General features: G+C 54.6%; 1 protein-coding gene across 4 annotated transcripts in view; it reads left to right on the top strand.

The window, feature by feature from the left end:
• Positions 1-2968: 2968 nt before the first annotated feature.
• Positions 2969-19820, top strand: part of SLC38A10 (solute carrier family 38 member 10) — a 42067-nt gene continuing 25215 nt past the window's right edge. For 3 of the 4 annotated variants that reach the window (XM_046675360.1, XM_046675359.1, XM_046675358.1), the window contains exons 1-8: positions 2969-3349; positions 5896-6013; positions 11364-11409; positions 12283-12376; positions 12575-12718; positions 13771-13895; positions 16475-16577; positions 17514-17696. In XM_046675360.1, the coding sequence (XP_046531316.1) occupies positions 3251-3349; positions 5896-6013; positions 11364-11409; positions 12283-12376; positions 12575-12718; positions 13771-13895; positions 16475-16577; positions 17514-17696 (912 nt within the window). In that variant the 5' untranslated portion in view covers positions 2969-3250. The remainder of the gene's footprint in view (positions 3350-5895; positions 6014-11363; positions 11410-12282; positions 12377-12574; positions 12719-13770; positions 13896-16474; positions 16578-17513; positions 17697-19820) is intronic. The other variant, XM_046675361.1, reaches the window with a different exon arrangement.

Genomic DNA, 19820 nt, shown 5'->3' with positions numbered 1-19820 from the left:
AAAAAAAAAAAAAAAAAAAAAAAAAAAGTAGATGACCAGCCTTATTTGTAGTTAGGGAGAACAAATTAAAACCACAATGAGATTCCATTTTATTCTCCGGATTGGCCAGATTGATGATACCAAATGTTAGTGACCTCAGGCCAAATTGGGTCAGCCAATGCTTTTTTTTTGTTTTTTTAAAGATTTTATTTTTTCCTTTTTCTCCCCAAAGCCCCCCCGGTACATAGTTGTATATTCTTTGTTGTGGGTCCTTCTAGCTGTCGTATGTGGGATGCCGCCTCAGCGTGGCCCGACCAGCAGCGCCATGTCCGAGCCCAGGATTCGAACCAACGAAACACTGGGCCGCCTGCAGTGGAGCACGCAAACTCAACCACTCGGCCACGGGGCCAGCCCCAGCCAATGCTTTTGCAAATAAAGTTTTATCGGAACATACACATGCTCTTTTTTTGTATTGTTTTTGTATTGCCTAGGGTTGCTTTTGAGCTACAACAGTAGAATTGAATAGCGCACCAAAGACCACATGGCTTGTAAGTAGAAAGTATTTGCTATCTGATTCTTTACAGAAAAAGTTTTCCAGCCCCTGATGTAAACTAGCAAGAACTCATAACTACTTTGAAGAGCACTTTGGCAGTAACTAGTAAGATCAAAGGTATGCATACTTTTGGATCTGCAATTCCACTTCCAGGTATTTACCCTAGAGAAACTCTAAGTACCCTAATGTCCACTGCATCACTGTTTATAATGGCAAATAATTGGAAACAACTCAGGTGCCCTCAGCAGGAAAATGGACCCATACATTCTGGGCTATTTAAAGGACAGTATTCCATACAGCAGTGAGAGTGAATGACTCAGAGTACACGCAATACGATGGTGAATCTTGCAAACAAAGTTGAGTGAAAAAAGAAGTTGCAGAAGAATTCAGACGTATAAATCGTTAGTATAACAGTCAAAAATGCTCTACCCCAATACCTATTGAATCAGTTAGGCTGTAGCTTTGGCTTTATGAAACAGAGTCCAAAATAACGATGGTTTAAACGAGATGGTTTGTCCCTCCCTCGTGGGGCGGTCTGTAGGAGGCCGTGAGGGTCTGGGATGGCGGCTCTGCTCTGTGATGTTGTCCAGGGATCCAGGCTTCTTCCAGCTTGTCGTTCCACGTCTGCGTGGCCCGGGATGGCTTCCTACCATCACCTCTGTGTTCCAAGCAGCAGGATGAAGGAAGGGGGAGGAAGGGGCAGACGCCCTCCTTTTAAGAATCTACCTAGAAGTTGCACCTGTCATTTCTGCTCACCCCTCACGGATCGGAATTTAGTCGTGTGGCCACCCCAGCCACAGGGAGGCTGGGAAGCATATTATTCATTCTAGGCAGCCACACGTGCAGGCAAACTTTGGAAGGTGGAATAAATGAGTATTAAGAGACAAATAGTAGTCTCCCCCTTAACTGTTCAGGGATATACCCGTATATGGTAAACCTTTAAAGAAAACTAATGAATTGATAAAATCTGGACAGTGACGATCCCAGGATGGCTGTGAAGAGGGGAGGAAGGTGCAGTTGGGAGGGACCAAAGGGAGCCTCTAAGTTTTTGCTAACATTCCGTCTTAAAGCCAAATGGCAGGCTATGGGCATTCATTGTTATGTGTTAAAACGTACATTTGCGTCTCACATCCTATCTTGCATGGGTAATATTTCATAAAAATTACATAATTAATAAAAGGCAGGTTATAGAATGTACATGTGATTTATATAAAAATGAATGAACGGTGCTTGTTATTTCGGCTTTGAATTTAATTAGTCTTTGCCCGGCATTTCCTCTTCTTCCTCTGGTGCCCGGGGGGCTGAGGGGTGGGACAGAGCTTACCCGGCCGCTGCACTGCCCAGAGCTGAGGAATCAGCCCCTGCGCTAAGACATGAGGCCTTTCATGTGCCTACAAACACTGTTCCTCCTGCATCCTCTCCCAGCGGCCTTTCATTCTTCCTGTGCACAGTTCTAGCCGGCTTGGAATTGCTTGCTGCTTCCCGACGGCCCTTCCCAGGCCTCCTGTCTCTATGATCCATTCAGCAGACATAGAGTGAGCATCTGCCAGGTGCTAAGAATTCGCAGATGTAGCAGGGCCCTTCTTTGTTCTCTCCCCTCCCCAAAGCCCTTTCCATCCTCCATTCCCATTTGTCCCTGAAGGCCCAGCCTACAAGCCACTTCCTTCTTGAAGCTCTCCTAGATTTCTCTGGTCATATTGGTCTCTACCTCTGGTGTCCTCTCACAGTATTTCCTTTACTCCTTTAATATTAGAGCGTTAGATTCTCTCTGCCCACTGCTCCCGTGCAGTTCTGAAGGCCGCTGGCCTGGGGAGCAGATCCCACGCCCCCTCTAAGAGCTGTGTGCCCATAGCTAAGTCACCGAACCTCTCTGTGCCTCAGCATACCACTCGTAAAACGTTAAGCGCTAACTCCTTGGAACAGGTTAAGTGTTTAGCTCGACAGTTAAGGCCCCGCCCCGCGCCCAGGGCACCGAGTACAGGCTCAAAATCGGTCCTAGGGTGTAACTGCTAAAATGAACCCTCGAAACCCAGCTCTTCTCCGGAAGGCGCGGTGCGGCCCTTTCTCTCCTGAGCTCCACTCTCCTTCCGGATGGGGGTCCCGCAGAAGGGAGTCCCTGATCTTCAAGCTCCTGCAAGGCGGGGCTCAGGAGGCCAGCTCCAGGGCAGGACAAGCGCGGCGCTGGGGACAGAAACTCGGCCACGTGGCCCAGGCCCCGCCCCTCCAGGCCCCGCTCCCGCCTTTTATTGGTTCGTGACCCGCCGAGGCCCGCCTCGCTCGGCCACGCCTCCCAAGAGCCCCGCCCCCAGGCCCCGCCCCATCCCTCCCCTCCCCCGCCCCGCCCCGCCAGCCCTTCCAGTCCCGCCTCTCGTTGGTGCGCGCCCTGCCGAGTCCCGCCCCCTCATCGTCACTTCCGGGCAGCCGAACCAGCGGAAGGCGGAAGTGTGCGCGCCCGGGCCGCAGCGAAGCCGGGCTGAGGTTCCCGTGGCTGGCAGCTGGAGGCTCTTCCAGGTCTGGGCGCGGGGACACCGAGGCCGCCGGGGGACGGAGCCATGAGGCGGCCGCGGAGCCTGGCGGAGTCTCGAGGTTGACTGCCCGCGACGTCGTCTTCCCGCGACGCCGCCTCCTCCAGGCAGCCGCGCGCCCCCACCGGAGTCTCGCGCCCTACGGTCGTCCCGGCGCCTCGGACCCGGGCTCCCGGGCCCCAGACCTCGCGCTATGACCGCGGCCGCCGCCTCCAACTGGGGGCTGATCACGAACATAGTGAACAGCATAGTAGGGGTCAGTGTCCTCACCATGCCCTTCTGCTTCAAACAGGTGAGTCCCGCGGGCGGCGGCCGGCGCCCTCGCCCCCTGCGCGCCGCGCAGCCTCTGCTCCCGGGCCGGGCGGACCCGCGGGCGGAGGCGGCCCGGGCGCGCCGCGGGGGTCTGCGGGGCGCCCAGGCCCGGCAGCTCCGCGCGGTTGCGGACCGGAGCGCCCTTCCGAGCCGGCCTGCCCGTAGGACTCGGCGCCGTCGTTGCGTCGCTGCTGTGGACTCCGGCCCGAGCGCACCGTGCCCAGCAGCGCGCGAGCCGGGCCCCGGCGCTGTCACTGCGCCTGGAGGGCAGAGATGCGGGACCCGGGGCCAGCGCGCGGGACAGACCGCGGAGGGAGCCTCGCTGCGGGGGCGTGGATGCGCCGGGCTCCTGTTGAGATGATCCACGAGCGAACCGGCCTTCGTGCTTTAGAGAAGGGGGTCACGGAGTTGTCACGCTCGTAACTTCCTTCCTGAAAGTGAACTTCTGCGCTCCGGTTGCTGCCCCCCTGCCCCTGGGGCAGGTGCTGCCGCCCGCGAGCTGGCTCCCTGGAGGGCAAGGGGACGCGGGGCAGGGCAGTGGCCGCCCGGCTGCAGAGACCACTCTTCCGTGAGGAAACCAAGTAGACAGAAAAATGAAAATGAGATGGACGTTTCGGAACTGAAAATGCGCACCAGTAGTTTAATTTTAGATGAACAGACACTTTGCATTTTTCGTATTTAATGTCTTTTGGATAAAAATAGCAAAAACACATTGTTTTTAATCTGAGGATTTTCCATCCCTCACATAGAGCCCCCCAGCCTGTGGATGAGCATGGTTTAGGGTGCCTGTGGGAGTCATTGACCCGCCTTGGCTGGTGAGCAGGTCGCCGGAGGACAGGGACTGTGCTGGCAGTTGTGGAAGGCCACGCTGGCGGCTGCTGGAGCACCCAGGGCAACATCTGTGTCTGGACATCGTGAATTCCCACCAAGCTGACCACCTGTGGGTGTTTCTGGAAGGACTACGGGTCCCAGGGTGCATTGCGGCTGGCCTGGCACAGAACTGCATCCTGGGATGTGTAGTTAGCTGATTGTGCATCCTTGAGTCCGGTGCTGCGATCCCTGATGCTCGTTTGGGAAGTGCCACCGCGGTGGGGCTGTGGTGTAGAGGCCTGTGAAATGTGCTTTCAGGCCCAGCGGATTCGGCTGTCCACAGACTGAGTGCCTTCTGTGTGGTGGGCACGAGGCCCCTGCCCGAGCATTTAAACGGGCGCTGGACCGACTTGCCCAGGAAGAGCTTCGTGCTGGAGACCCGTGTGCAAGCAGAGAACTGGAAGTGGTTCACCCTGTCCCGAGGGCCTGGCAGAGTTGGGATGGCCACTCCCACGTGGACTCAGCATCTTCTCCATGGGAAACATAGCCTGAGGCCAACGGGCAATTTGGGGATGTGTGTTTTTAGTGTCTGGCAGCCATGTTGTTTAAAAAAAGTTTCGGTTTTGGGTTTTTTGTTTGTTTGGTTTTAATAATTTTGGTAGTTAAAAAAAATGTTAGCATTTTATTGAAGTATAACATGCATACAGAAAAGTGCACACAACTGAGGTGTACTCTTGGTGAGTTTTCACAAAGTGAACAAACGTGTACCAGCTCCCTCATTAAGGAGCACAGCATCGCCACAGCCGTCCAGGCCCCGCCTCCCTCCCCAAGGGCCCACATCCCACCTCCAGCTCCGTAGATCCGTGTTGCCTCGTTTTTAACTTTGTGTAAATGGAGTCATACTGTACGTATGGTTTCGTGTCTGGCTGGTATTCATCGTGTGGACGTGCTACAGAGTGCTTATTCTTTACCTTTGCTGGCACACGTGCGGTTTCCCACCGTGGAGCTCTTAGGAACACATGGGCACAGGCTCTGACCACACGTTTGCGTTTCTGTTGGGTATTTATCTTTGAGGAGAATAGCTGGCTCGTATGATCTGTGCACCAGCAGATACTAGTAGGACATTTGGGTCGTTTCTTCAGTTTTGGGATTATGGATAAACCTGCTGTAAACATTGGCTTGCAGGTTTTTGCATGAACACATGTTTTCATTTCTCTTGGGTAAATACCTAGGAGTGCAATTGCTGGGTCAGATGGTGAGCGTATGTTTAACTTATAAGAAAGGCATAAATGTCATTTTTAATCTCTTCCTTTCAGAATGTGTTCACCACTCGTAGCTGTCGATCCACGTGGCTAGAAGGTGGCCCCCTGTAGGGCGCGCGGAGGTCCGGGGAGACTAGTTGGCAGCACCGTGGTGTTCACAGGACTCTCGAAGGGCCGGGAGGGGGATGGTGTTCCTGCTGCTCTTTCAGGATGAGGCACAAGTTTAAGGCCCCGGGACAAAGTGTGTGGCCACCACATCCAGGAAATTGGTCCCTTTCCATGCTAGGAATTGTCACCCTTAGACAGGGGAGTGAGGCAGAGCTGGGCCGTGTGTCTGCAAGGGGCGGGGAAGCGGGGACGACTGTCCTAAGCCACAGACGTGCTGGTCAGCGTGTGAGGAACAGACACTGAGTAGTTTATTTTGTCAACATCTCGTTTTCTTTCAACCCTCTAGTGTGGCATCATCCTGGGGGCCCTGCTCTTGGTTTTCTGTTCTTGGATGACGCACCAGTCCTGCATGTTCTTGGTGAAATCCGCCAGCCTGAGCAAGCGGAGAACCTACGCTGGCCTGGGTGAGGATGTCGGCTCTCGGGGCAGCGGCTGGCCCTCACTAGGCCACTTCTTCAGAAGGGCAGCGTTCTAGGTCTGGGGGCTGGGGCCTTACTCCTTTATTTACTTTTCTTCCACTTTATTCTTAAAGAGTTCCTTGAACAGCAATTTTTTCCCTTATTTTAAAATGTAATGCAATTTTTAGAAAGTATTAATATAAACTTATGCTTCAAAATTGAGGAGCTACTTGGTCTCCTGTCCCCCTTTTAAGCAAATGCACGCGGAGAGTTTCCCCGTCCACATTCAGGCAGAACCAGCAGCTCCCCGCTGCTCTGGGGGCCTGCTTGCTGTCTGCCTCTCCTGAGTACCCCGAGCCTTTGGAGCTGCCAGACAGGGACCCTGCTCCACCTGCCCCACTTTGAATGTACGGCAGAGACTGTCCTGGGTCCAGGCTTAGAGCTGGGGGTCAAGCCACCTGTCTCCCCAGCAGCCTTCTCTGTTTCCTGATGCTGTTGGTTGCAATTTCATTTCCTTTTGTTCTTTCTTGCTTCCTTTGATTTGGGCCAAAGGAGAGGAAGCTGTGCTTTCTGCTTCCTCTCAGTTTGGAATATTTCCTAGGCAGCGTGGCTCTGAGGACAGGCCCCCCTCACTTGCCTGCCGCCCTCAGGCCGCTATGTGAGGACTGCATCCCCTCTGCCTGCTTTGGGACCTTTTGGCTCTCAGTGTGGGTGTTGAAATACCAACACACCTGTTCTCAGGAGCTGGTCCTGTGCGAGTCTGGGGAAAATTCCTGGCCTCCTGGCGAAAGCCCACAACCCCCCAGCCAGTGTGGCCATGATGCTGGGTATGCCCGAGGAGGGCCCGGCCTGGCTCTCAGCTCACTGCTCTCATGTTGGAGAGGAGGTGGTGAGAGGAAATGGTGTGCCGAGTTGCAGGTGCCAAACGAAATAAAAGCACCTGCAGAATCCACGCAGGTCTTCTGGCAGTGTGACCTCGGCTTTCCTTCCAGTCTGTCTGCTTTGCATTGGCACCAGCACTCTAGCATTGTTCTGACCTGAACTGAAGGGGTGCTTCCTTTTCTTTCCTTTCTGATGAGAAGGGTGCTGTCAGACTCTTAATGTTGTTGGAGTCACTTGAGGAAGCAAGATTGACCAGGTATACTTGACCCGCGGTGAGGCAACCTAACTCAGCTTGGGATGAAGTGTGCTCCGCTGAGCGGCCCCTTCCTCTGTGGGCAGAACATGGCCTTTGGGGTGACCCCTTTCTCCCCACTGAGGGTCTCTGTAGCAGATACCCCATGAAGTGCTTGGCCGTGCCCTGCAAGAGGACAGGTGACCTGAGACTGAGGAGGCCATGGGTTTTGACCGCTGTCTGATTATTCTTAGAAAGTCCCGGAGAAGGCAAACTGGTTTGGCTAGATGTGAACAACTGAAAGAAAATTGCCCCCTGGATGGACGCCCTTCTGTGTGGCTGCCAGGGTCCTGCCTTTCACTGCTCAGGGTGCCTGCAGCCAGTTCTCGCTGCTGGAAGCAAAAGAGCTTTGAAACCGCCAGCTGTCTCCCCTTGTGTCTTTGGTACCAAACGAGATGGCTCAGTTGTGTGAGCTCCCAGAGTCCCCGGGGCCCAGTCTGCAGCCTCAGCTGCCCTTTATCCTGGCTCTGTCTTGACACTGTCTCTCAGAAATGGAGAGACCCTGCCACTTGGACAGGGGCCCTAGATGGGAAGAGATGAGAATGTCACTTGGACCCCGTGGGTCAGCAGCCTCCCCACACCTGGGCTGACTCCTGCTGCTTGCATGCGGAGACCTACCGAAAGGGCCTCTCTCCCCATCCTCTGCCTTCTCCTGGGTCAGAGGAGCCACTGTGAGCTTGTGCTGCAGCCAGAGAGGGTGACCCCAGAGGAGAGCTGCCAGTGCCTCCTGGTGCCATCGGGTGGGGACAGATGGCCTTTGTTAGCAGACCCCCAACATGCGTCATCTGCTGGATCTGTGGGCATTGGGCAGCTGTGGGGGTTGAGGAGATGGACAGACAGCTTTCGTCCAGACCTGGAGACAGTGCAGGGGAGGGTGTGGAAATTCCTGGAGTAGCAGCTGTAGCCTGAACAGATAGCCTGTTTAAACTACACTCGCTCCATGGGATGGGTAGGTGGTTTTCTCCGAATGATGTCTGCCGCGCTGAGCCTTGAGTTTGCATTTGTGGCAGTGTCTCAGTTGGTTACCTCTGGTGGTGATCACATGCTGCCCCTTCCGCCACGGCCAATGTGTAGGCGTCTGCTGGAGAAAGAGCTTTCCCAGTTTGGGGAGCTAGAGTACTGGTGGATTTTTTGTTGGTGTTATTTGTATGTTTTCGTGGTATTTTGTTTACTGCTTGTGGGCTGTTTTTGTGAATCTTATCCACTTCTTTCCTGCTGCTCCCTCACCCTGTGTGTTCTACTGTTACGTCGGCTTTTCTAAACCCCATTTTTATTTATTTGTTTATTTTATTTTTTGTTTTGTTTTTCTATGGAAGATTAGCCTTGAGCTAACATCTACCGCCAATCCTCTTTTTGCTGAGGAAGGTTGGCCCTGGGCTATCATCTATGCCCATCTTCCTCTATTTTGTATGTGGGATACCTGCCACTGCATGGCTTGACAAGCTGTGTGTAGGTCCGAGCCCAGGATCCAAACTGGCGAACCCTGGGCTGCCGAAACGGAGCGTGCAAACTTAACTACTATGCCATTAGGCTGGCCCCTAAACCTCATTTTTAGGAGATATACAGATATGCCAGCTAGTCAGCCTCCTTTAGTGGTCTCAGCTCCTACAAGGCTACTCTGAGCCCCAGACCCTGCCCTATCCAGAGTATGGCTCTGAGTTCTCAGGTGTGAGCAGTGGATGCTTCCAGTGCTATGTCTGTGATCTCGTCATCTGACCTCCTGGGTTTCTGTGGCCCTGGTCAGCCTGCCGCCCACTCCTGGGCCAGGGATGGGGCCTGCAGAGGGCCTGTCCAGCCAGTTTTCTCCTTGCCTGTGTCGGATGTGTGACCTGTACACGTGGATACTTGGCTTTCTGACACCCCTCGTTTATCCACCTCTGGGGATGGCTGGGCTGAGCTCGTACCCCGTCTTGATCCGCACGGTTTGGTGTGTGCACCCCCATCTCTGCCCTGCTGCTGCTGGGAGTTGGCAGCTGGCAGCTTTGGGTGGCGGGTGGGAGTGGGCCCGGGTCCTGCACTGAGTGCGGTGGGCTGAGAGTCGGCTCTGCGTCCGCGCAGCCACAGAGCCGTGGGCAAGACTGTGGTCCCGGGAGGAGAAGGTGACCCAGCAGTTCAGGGCCCAGGGCAGCTGCTGCCCAGCCTCCCCAGGGAAAGACTGGAGAGCCCCTCCTGACGCCAGTCCCAGCCCCGCACGTGGCGAGAGTGCTGCTTAGACCAGTGTTGGGGTCATGCTTGCTCCTCGTCCCCGTGATGCCCAGCCTGTTAGCTGCAGAGTGCCAGTCACAGATGGAGGAGGAAGACCTGAGCTAGGGGTCTCTGGTCTGCACCGAGGTGTGTTTGCTCAGAAACCCTTCTTGCAGACGCCTCCTAGCCTCATGGCACTAGTCTGGTGCTGTGGTCCCACCTAGAGGGGCAGGAGGGCAGTCCTGGGCCCCCTCCACCCTCCTGGTGCTGTGCCAGGCAGGAGGCTAAGGGGTGGGGGCTGCCGGGCATTTGTATTTGAGACTCGGGGTGGAGGTTGTTAAGGGATCCACACTTGAAATGATGGGGGGAGGGGCGTGGGTGGGTGAGGGTGGCCCAGGTGAAGAAAGCGGGGAGAACCGGGATGCTGGAACACCAGGCCTCAGCGCAGGAAGCACCGTGGGGCAGCCGCTTTAGGATGTTGTCCTGGGAACCAGTTGAGTCTTTCTGGGTGAAGAGTGCCACCTCCCGACTGGGTCCTCTGACTCCCTGGAGCACCTTCCGCTTCTTTCTGTCCAGGATGCAGGTGTGTTTGGGATGGCAGGGTGCTCTGAGCGTTTGAGATGTGCTGTAGACGCCCAGCTTACTTTTGGAGAAGGAAAAGGAATGGGATGGCCAGACGCGCAGCCACCTCCACATTTGGGGCACTGGGTTTTGTGTTGTGTCCAGGGGCATGCTGCCCGACTGCTGTCATCCAGAGGGTTGGAGGGCCTCTTTTTGGTGACAGCATGGCCTTGGGCTGCTGTCTGCTGTCTGGAGCTCTTAGTTTTGAAATTCTCAGCCTGACCTTGATTGGCGTTCCATGCAAGGATGTGTCTCGGTTCAGATTGCTCTGTGATGCAAACGGGCGTTATTAGATGAACCTGAGACATGAGTCTCTGTCCAGCAGTCAGACCAGCCAGGGAAGGCCGGAGTGACCCCCGCGGCGGAAGCCTTTGTGCTTCACGGGCCGTCTGCCCGTTCATAGCTGGTGTAGCCCAAGCAGATGCCAGGCTCTCTTGGTTTTGGCAACGCCGTGCCTTTTCCTAAGAAATATGAAAGTGACAATGAGTGTTTTTGGACTCATTCACACCAGCTGCCTGCAGGTGTCCTGCTTTCCGAATCTCCTCGGAGGACACTGGCCCCGTGTGAGGGAGGAACAAGGGGCAGGAAGCTGGGGCCGACCTGTCACGCACACCTGTCCTGGGAGACCAGAACTTCCCTCTGCCCTCGTCCCGCTGGATCGTGGTGGGGGCCACAGGGGTTACCGGACTCCTGTTAGGTCTGGGAGGGGCCTTGCTGAGTCAGCTCTTATTCTCTCATCTGCTGGAAGCAGTTCTGTTGTCAGGAAGGTGGGACAGGCAGCTGCTCTCTGCTCCAGTTAGTGCAGCCTCATGCTGTTCACCAGTGTGGTTCCCTGACTGTCTACCTTGAAAGGAGGCAGGCCCCAGAGCACTTGTCCCCTCCTGTCCCAAAGTGCTACACTTGAAAGCATTCTCTGAATTTTCTTCTGAAATCACAAAGAGTGAACCCTCAGTCACATCCCTTTGGTGCGGGCTGTGAAAACTGGGCGTGCTGGGCTGGGGCCGCCCAAGCCCTCCTGGGCGCCTCCCCGCTCGGCCCCGCCGGGTGCCCACATAGGCGCAGCCTCTGCTCACGCTGCCTCCACCGCCGCATGTGGGCAAACTGCTACATCCCAGGGACGGTTCTTTTTTTTGAGTGAAAAAACCAACTTGCTTGTGTCTTTCCATTACTTTGTTCTTGTTTTCTGTGGTTTCCATTTGTTGATGGTAGATCTGAAAAAAGCATAAGACCAAAATAAAAAAAATCCCCCGCCTGCCCATGAAACTCCAGACCAGCGGGTTTTTACCAGATTGCCCTTCACACCTCACACCAGTAACGTTCCCTGATGTCTTCTCACGCTGTTGGGTTGAGCACTAATTCTTCTTTCTTTTGCACTAGCATTGCACGCCTACGGAAAAGCAGGGAAGATGCTGGTGGAGACCAGGTAGATGCTGCAACTTTGCTTGATATTATTCTCTGTTCTTCACCTGCAGCTAAAGAGAAACTGGAGGATTGCCACAAAATGAACGATATGTTTCAGATGTTGGTTGGTTTATAACTTATAATATTTTCCTGAAGAGTTACTTACTAAGTAGTTGAAAGTTCAATTTATTGTACCCTTAAAATGATTAGTGACAAAGTTGAAAGCCTTATTTAAGTCTTACTAAGAAAAATATAAAAATGGAAAACTCGAGGAACACAGCAAAATAGCACTCCCTCTGATGTAGTTAATCTCTCAGTACTGTTCCCGAAACTTGTATGTGCTCCCCCCCGACACTGTTGCATAAAGGTGACATTAAATTGGAATGTCATATTTTTCTCCCTTTGGAGTAAAATTTTATGAGATGAAAAGATTGCTGGGAAATTGCACTTTTAAGCTTCTAAATTAGGGAATTGTAAACACAAAAGAGCAACTCTTTTTGAAAGCAGTTTATTGTTCTTTTAACATGTCTAACATCACGGTGCATTTTAGTAGCACCTGAAAGAACTTTGAGAATCTCCTGTGGAGAGAAGAATATAGTACCACATAAAGAAAAGTTTAGTGTTATTCAGTGTTCATTCCAAGTAACGTAGCAAACTTGACAAAACATACCCGAGTCTGGTGAACTGGTGAACGTTCGAGATCACAGCCAGCCTTTGGGTCGTCGTCGCGTGTCAGCAGTGATACCGTGGGGTTGGGGCTTGGTGTCCAGGGCTCCCTCCCGGGACCATGGGCAAGCCCTGAGCCGGTACTTGGCTAAAGGGGCCAGGCTTTGATCGTCAGACAACGGACTCCTGTTACAAGGCCGTTTCAAAGCCAGGGCTTTCTTCTCTGTAGCATGATCGGGCTGATGCTGGGAACCTGTGCTGCCTTCTACGTTGTGATTGGTGACTTGGGGTCCAACTTCTTTGCTCGGCTGTTTGGGTTTCAGGTAAGGACATTTTTAAGCATCTGGTCTATTGGAGCTATATGGTAGCTCGGTGTGACCTTTCTGTAAGTCCACCTCTCAGATCAGCATTGTCGTTATGGGAAGCTTCCTTATGCCCTGGGGTGCATTCCAGGCCTGTGGGCTGGAGGCATGGGGTTTACTGGGGTGACACCTGCCCAGCGTGTGCTTGGTTCCCTCCAGGTGACCGGCACCTTCCGTGTGCTCCTGCTCTTTGTGGTGTCCTTGTGCATCGTGCTTCCACTCAGCCTGCAGAGGAACATGATGGCCTCCATCCAGTCCTTCAGCGCCATGGCCCTCATCTTCTACACTGTTTTCATGTTTGTGGTGAGTGTCGGCCACTTGCGGGTCTGGTCTGGCTGCCAACTGCTTCCTGAGCATGACAGGAGAGTGGCTAAAAGCCTGGGAAATGATGTTAGCATTATCCATGTGAGCCCCAGTGGACAGATGAGGCCGCCTGGACCCAAGTGCAGTCGACAGCAGGAGAGGGGTGGGCTCCAGGGCAGAAGGCCCATGACCAGTTCTCTGGGAAATGAAAGTGTGGACACGCCTCATTCTACAGAAAGACTTTGTATGTAGGATTTGTGACCAGGAGTCACGATGTCAGCATTTTGTCACAAGGGGGCAAGTTGTTTTCTAAATGAGCATTTATAACTGACCAGACAGGAGCATCCAGTGTGGAGTTGATGCTCAGGATGTTCATTTCTTACTGAGTGCTTGGGGGCCTCCCAGTGGGAGCCCCCCGGGATCTGAACCACTGGACCTGCCCCCTCCACTGGGAAGGTCAGCAATGATCATTCCTGAGGGCAAGGAACCTGGCAATCTTTGCAGTAGGTTTTCCTTAGCAGACTGGGCACTGGGTGGCATACCAGCATCCCTCAGCTGTGTGAGAGCCAGCCTGGTGATGGTTACCCCTGCATTCCATACAGCCCCATCCTCAGTGGGTTTGTCTTTTAAAACATGTCTGAGTGGGGCCGGGGAAGGACCTGCCCAGTTGGGGGTGACTGTCCTGTCACCTGAGGCAACTGGGGTAGGCACAGCGGCGGGCCTTGCTGCTTCCTGTCTGCACTAAGCAGCCCCTGCCTGGGCAGCTGCCCCCGAGGGCCCAGGAGGCCTCTCAGCCAGTGCTTCTCCCGGCAGCACCCAGCCAGCTCGTGGCACAGCAGGGGCAGTGAGCCCAGGAAGGTGCAGAACCCTCGGCCCCCAGCTGGCGACACCTGGCTGCGCTGAGGGGGAGCCCACAGCCGAGATGTGGAGTGCACAAGCCGCACGCCCTCCACCTGCCTCTTGCCCTGCCTGGGGCCAGGGGCCGGGCGGGCTCCAGAGCCCGGGCTCTCTTTGCTGACTGGCCCTCGAGCCCTCTGTCCTCTCTCATGCAGATTCTGCTCTCCTCTCTCAAGCACGGCCTCTTCGGGGGGCAGTGGCTGCAGCGGGTCAGCTACGTGCGCTGGGATGGCATCTTCCGCTGCATCCCCATCTTCGGCATGTCCTTTGCCTGCCAGTCGTAAGTACTGCTGCTGGCGAGGGCCCTGAGGGCGCGTGTTGCCCGTGGTGGGGGTGCAATGCAGGGAGACAGGGCCCCTTGCTTCATTTAATTGGACAGTGCAGGCCACTGAAGAGCGATGTCTCGTTCGCTTGTGACCTTTCCCCTCCCAGCTGAGGGAGATGGTTATGTTTTCATCGAGAGTAATTGATGTATTCCTGAGATGTGCTGCTGGCACTGCTGGCGAGAGCACCCAGTTTGCCAAATCCCCTGTGAGAAGGGTTGGCTGTGGGAACGCGGAACAGCCCAAAACCATCTGACTCACAGAGTCCCGAGCGCTTTGCCAGCATTCAGCTACTCGTGTGAGAACATTTAAAGGAAATTGCACAAACATTGACTTGAGACTGCCACTGGGATGCTTTCAGAGGCCTCTGTGTGTGCGTGTGCACATGCGTGTGTGTGAGTGTGCCTTCTCTCTGGCGCTCAGAACCCTGTAAATGCAGATCAGGCTACTTCCAAAATTCCAGTAGCATTACCGTCGCCACCAAAATGACAAGAGCCAGCGATTCATGCCCGGTGGGAATGGTAGCCCGCTCAAAAGAGAGGCGTCAATCCAGCACAGACAGGAAAAGACCATCGGTGTGCAGGGGGCTGGCAGAGCAGGCCCCCATAGCTCTAGTGGGCATGGATGGTGCCAGTTGTAAACTAATGTGACAGATAGATTTGTTCATCTGCTGTGTTTACACCCACACGCGAGATCCAGATCCTCATTTCCCTCTTACCATCTCTCTTGGCAGCTCGGTTTCCACCAGAACATGCTCCACTCTTGCTATTTTGTGTCCCCATTATAATCGCTGATGGAAGTTCTATTCTTTCACCTCGTACCTCGTTACCTATTGCCCTTTTTGTTTGTGAGTTGCTTTTTTTTTTTTTCCTGAGGAAGATTAGCCCTGAGCTAACTTCTGTGCCAGTCTTGCAGTGGGTTGCCACCACTGCATGGCCTGTCAGTGGTGTAGGTCTCTGCCCGGGATCTGAGCCTGTGAACCCAGGCCACTGAAGTGGAGTGTGCCAAACTTAACCAGTATGCCACAGGGCTGGCCCCTGTGAGTTGCTTTTTTAAAAATAGATCCGTGATTGAGCTTTTTTGGTGGTGGCCACGTAGAAGCCAGTGCACATCTGATGGGTTTGGTTCTTAGGTCAAATTATAGGTTCCAGAAGCGTTGTGAGCATACGCCTCGTTCTGCTGCTCACAGCAGTGCACTGGGCCTACAGCTAGGCCCATGTTCCCCTCAGGGAGCAGCTGGTGAGGGGTCGACAGAGTTGTGCGGCCTGTTGGCTGACCTCCCCGTCCCAGGGCAGAGACGAAGCTCTTCCCTCCCACGGCACATGCATCAGAGTGCATGCGGGTGGGAGCTCCTGCCCGCCCTCCCCAGGGCCCGCCAGGCCCCACCTGTATCACTCTCCATGTTGCAGGGATGGGCCAGGCCTCTGCTTTGCTCTCTCTGTCTGGCTCTCTGGTCTTACTTCATAGTAAATGAGTACTTGGTGCAGAACCACTAAGCCCTGTGGCCTCAAGGAGTGGCCGAGAGAATGCTGAGCACGGAGGGGCCTGGGTCTGTGCAGTGGGGCAGGCAGAGAGCAAGCCCGGGGCTGCATAGAGAAAGCTCCCCTGACTCAGGTAAACTGAGTCGTAGGTGGTCCGCGAATGCTCTCTGGGGTGCTGAAGTGGCCGCCGTGGGGGTCTGTGGCTCCTGCCATCAGGGGTCCCTTGGGTGTGGATTGGAGGGTGCCGGCGCCTTGGCCTTTGCACACTTGCCCATGCCCACGTGCTGGGCACAGCCCCCTCCCCAGGGTACCTGAAGCTCCCGGGGTGGGGACTCTTCCCGCAGTGTACTAGGAGTTGGTGGGGAGGCCCCTCCCCTGGGATCCTATGCTGCTTCCCCATCTGGGGCTCCCTGGTGTGGACCCCACTCCCGCCTGGCGAACTGGTTGGCACCCAGACGTTTGTGCTGTTCCCCCGCAGGTCCTCTGCCACCTCCCTGGGCTACATGGGCGTGTGGCCATCTGGTGCCCTCCATTCACGCCGAGGGGAGGGCAGCTGTCCATGGGCAACCCCTGCCCACTGAGGGTGGGGCAGAGATGGGTGCGGAGCGTCTTCTTGGTGTCAGCTCTGATCGCCCACGCCGAGGCACTGAGGAGGGCGGGCGGCTGGCGGCTTCTGTTTGTTTAACTTTCCATTCTTTTGACAGCGATGCTCTGAACCGCTTCCTGCTTCCCCTGTAAACATGGGCTGCTTCAGCTGGGCCCAGCGCTCCCTGGAGCGGTCACGCTCCTGCTTCAGCAGAACAAACGGCCTTTCATTCTGTGGCACTTCTGAAATGTTTACAGAGCGCGTGTTCGGGGGGGCTCTGAGTGCATACCGCTGCGCCCGGCCGTCTGTAGGATTGCGAAATCTTGGCCTCGGTGCCCAGTTACCGCGGTGGCCAGTGTGGCGGCAAGGAAGGTGTCAGAGACTGTTGGCTGGGGACTTGGGAACTAACACAGCCAGAGGAGGGTGTCTCTCTGGAATCTGCTTTGTGAACTCGATTGTTTTTATACAGCCAGGTTCTGCCCACCTACGACAGCCTGGACGAGCCCTCGGTGAAAACCATGAGCTCCATATTTGCCTCCTCCCTCAATGTGGTCACCACCTTCTACGTCATGGTAGGACCCTTTCACTCCCTCCCCTCCTCCCCCATGTCACAGGCAGCAGTGCCCAATGGGACACTGCCTCCCTCCAGCTCCTTAGAGTGTGCCAGGAATGGACGCAGCCCTCCACCCCGTGTAAGCCTGCCCTTGGCTTCTTTCTCATCTCAGTACCCACAGGGCAGCTCACTCCTCAAGGCAGCTCCAGGCCAGCCCAGGAGCCGCTTCCACCCTGGGCAGCTCCCATCCCAGGAGGAGCCCGGGTGCCTTGGCGCATGGCTGCCCCCAGGTCGTGCTCACTGGAGCCTCTTCTTCCTGCCTCTCCAAGGCCTTTGCTAATTTGTTATAGAAAGGGGGCGTGTCCCTTAAGGGGAGATGGAAAGTGTGATAGCAGAGGAGGAAGATCAGCTTAAGTCCCAGCCCACAGGTGCAGTTACAGCTCACGTCTTGGTAGGTTTTTCTTCCAGTCTTCTTACTGCTCCTGTTTGTTTGTTTTTTTACATTGCAAATAAAATTAGAACTACGCTAAGATTATACTTGTTTCTCTGAACTTTGTGGTTTCAGCATTCTTGTTGGTTTTTACAAATGGTCCATGCACATTGTTGTCGACACTGCATCTCAGTACATGAGGGACCACAGTTTACCCCCAGTTCCCTGGTTTGGATCTGGAAACCAGAGCAAGATCGGCCCCTCTGTGTGTGGGTTTGTGGGGCATTCTGACTCCTCCCTTTTCATGCAGGGGGCTCCATTTTCTTGGTGTCCTGTTGTCCTCATGAAAAGCCGTATCAGACTGTTGCCCCTAGACATTTAGCCTTCTGGTTATGAAGGAGGAGATTTTAGGAGAGAGGAGCCTGGCGGGGGCTTGGTCTTGCCATAGCTGCTTGGGCAGCGGCTCGCAGGCCGTGTGAGGGCAGGGCGCCTACCACGCTCGCCCTCTGCTCTCGTCTCCCACAGGTGGGCTTCTTCGGCTACGTGAGCTTCGCCGAGGCCACCGCGGGCAACGTGCTGATGCACTTCCCCTCCAACCTGGTGACCGAGATGATCCGAGTGGGCTTCATGATGTCGGTGGCAGTGGGCTTCCCCATGATGATCCTGCCCTGCAGACAGGCCTTGAACACGCTGCTTTTTGAGCAGCAGGTAAGGTTCTGGAGGCCCTTCAGACGCCGTTTTGCTGTGATCCCAGTTACGTTCTTTCCTCTCGGCCTTTGCCAGTTCTTTATTTTCGTGAGCTGTGATAGGCGGAGCTTTTCCTAGTTAAAAATAAAAAAGCTTCAGTTAAAACGAAATCTTTTAATAGGGATTCTTTTTTTAAACCAACTTTAGAGAGAAGAGACAATGCCAGACAGACCAGGATCGATTCACACGGGAAACATGCAGTCAGGCCAGTGTCCAGGCAGGTTAGGCCTGTCTGCCATGACTTCCCAGCTACGCTGCTGGTTCCCCGAACCAGAGAAGTAGCTGGAAACCGGGGGCTTTCTTCAGAGCAGTCCTGTGCGGGGAGGGGTGGGTGGGACGTGGAGGAGCCAGGTCAGCAGATGGGCGCCGGGGTCAGTGCGCTCTTTTGTTTACCTTTGTGTACCTGAAAATTTTAATGCTTTGACAAAAGACGTCTGAGCCGTAAGACACTGAGTTTCGCTTGCCATCGTGTGTGCAGGCACAGCTCTGTATAGTCTTTTATGAGAACTTTTCAAACGTACGGACGGGAGCAGAATTTCCCTGGCTCTCTAACTGTTGCCGAGTTGACGACAGAAGGCATGTGTAGAACAGCTCACGCCCAAGGACGCCTGTCCGGGAGCCCACGGACCACGGCTTTCTCTGTGGCAGTGTCTGTGTCCCGGCCTGAGGTCCTTGAGCCTGGTCTGTGTCGTCAGTCAGGACTCCTGGTGGCTGCACAAGTTCTGCTTGAACTGCTTGGCCACAGAGCGGGGGAGGGGTTGCGGTCCCAGAGACTCCAGGGGAGAGCCAAGAGCCAGACAGGAGGGCGGGCCACCTGGGCCTCCGGAGCAGCTGGAACAGGGCTCACTGTCCACGTGGCCAGCATGTAGTGGAGGTGGCTTCCTGAGGATTCTGCCACCAGAGACAGCACCTGATGGCAGAGGCTGAGCTCCGAAGGACTAGCTTCCCTCCCCACTCCGGTTTGCCCCTTCACCCCCAGCAGCTGTTCAGGCACCTGGGTGCCAAGCGAGGCAGGATTTAGCACTTGGGGGGGCAGTGGTGGGCCCAGCTCCTGCAGCTGTGGCATCCTTCCCGCTGGCCTGGCCCCACCTCAGCCCCCAGCGGTTAAGCCTTGCTGACTTCAGTCTTTCACTGTTTGATGCAGATATGCACTTTATACCTGAACAGCATTTGTGTTTCTGTATATAACACATTTTTGTAATTTTTTAAATTAAAAAATCAGTAGTGGCATTATAGGGAATGTTAAGTTAAGAAAGGAAATTCACCTGCGTCTCTTCCTTCTCACGTGGAGGGCTTGGCATTGGTGCGGTCTCTTTCCCGGGGCGTGGCAGGAGTCCTTCTCTGTTTTCTTCCGGTTTCAGTTGGCGTTGCCATGGAAACCCACAGCGTCCCTGCGCCCTTGCTCTTTCACCTCTCATTGATGCTCTGGTTGTTGGGGTCTTTCACCCTTGACCACTCAGGGGCAGCTCTCTCACGACCTCCTTCATGCATGTAGCTTCCCCCCTTCTCCTCTCCGCTAGGAGGAGTTCTTAGGTAAATTTCTAGTGCAGGCGTTCCGGGGTCGAAAGGTATAGACCTCGCACCCTTGCTAGACTGTATACAAGTGATCATTCTGAGGTCGACCAGAAATTCTGGCTGTAGCTCCCTGTCTGTCCTAAGGAAGCCGTCTGTGTAAAAGGCTATTCTGGAAATTGGGTTCTTTGAAATTCTAGTTCTGGAAGGTTCTGAAGCCTCACTTAAGTGGTATTTTCCTAGCCCAGGAGTTGTAATCATGGGCAGCCCCTCCTGTGTGCCTGGCCTTGTTCTAGAAGATTCATTCTTATCATCTCATTTGGTTCTCACCAAGCCTGATGAGGAGAAGCTTCTAGTATCCTCATGTTTATAGATGAGGAAACTGAGGCACGGAGGTGAAGTAACTTTGGGTTTGATGACACCACATCGTAGGCTTCTCCTCTTCTCCTTGGACTGCATGTCTCACACCTGTTGAAGATGAGGATGGTGCAGCCGAGCTCATGCGTGTGCAAGAGTGTGTGTGGGCGGGTCCTGCTACACTCTGAAACCCGCAGGGATGTCACTGTGGAGCTA

Source organism: Equus quagga, chromosome 11 (genome assembly GCF_021613505.1).
Source record: "Equus quagga isolate Etosha38 chromosome 11, UCLA_HA_Equagga_1.0, whole genome shotgun sequence".
Lineage (NCBI taxonomy): Eukaryota > Metazoa > Chordata > Mammalia > Perissodactyla > Equidae > Equus > Equus quagga.
Note: the sequence above shows the minus strand (reverse complement) of the source record. Positions and strands in the feature narration are given on the sequence as shown.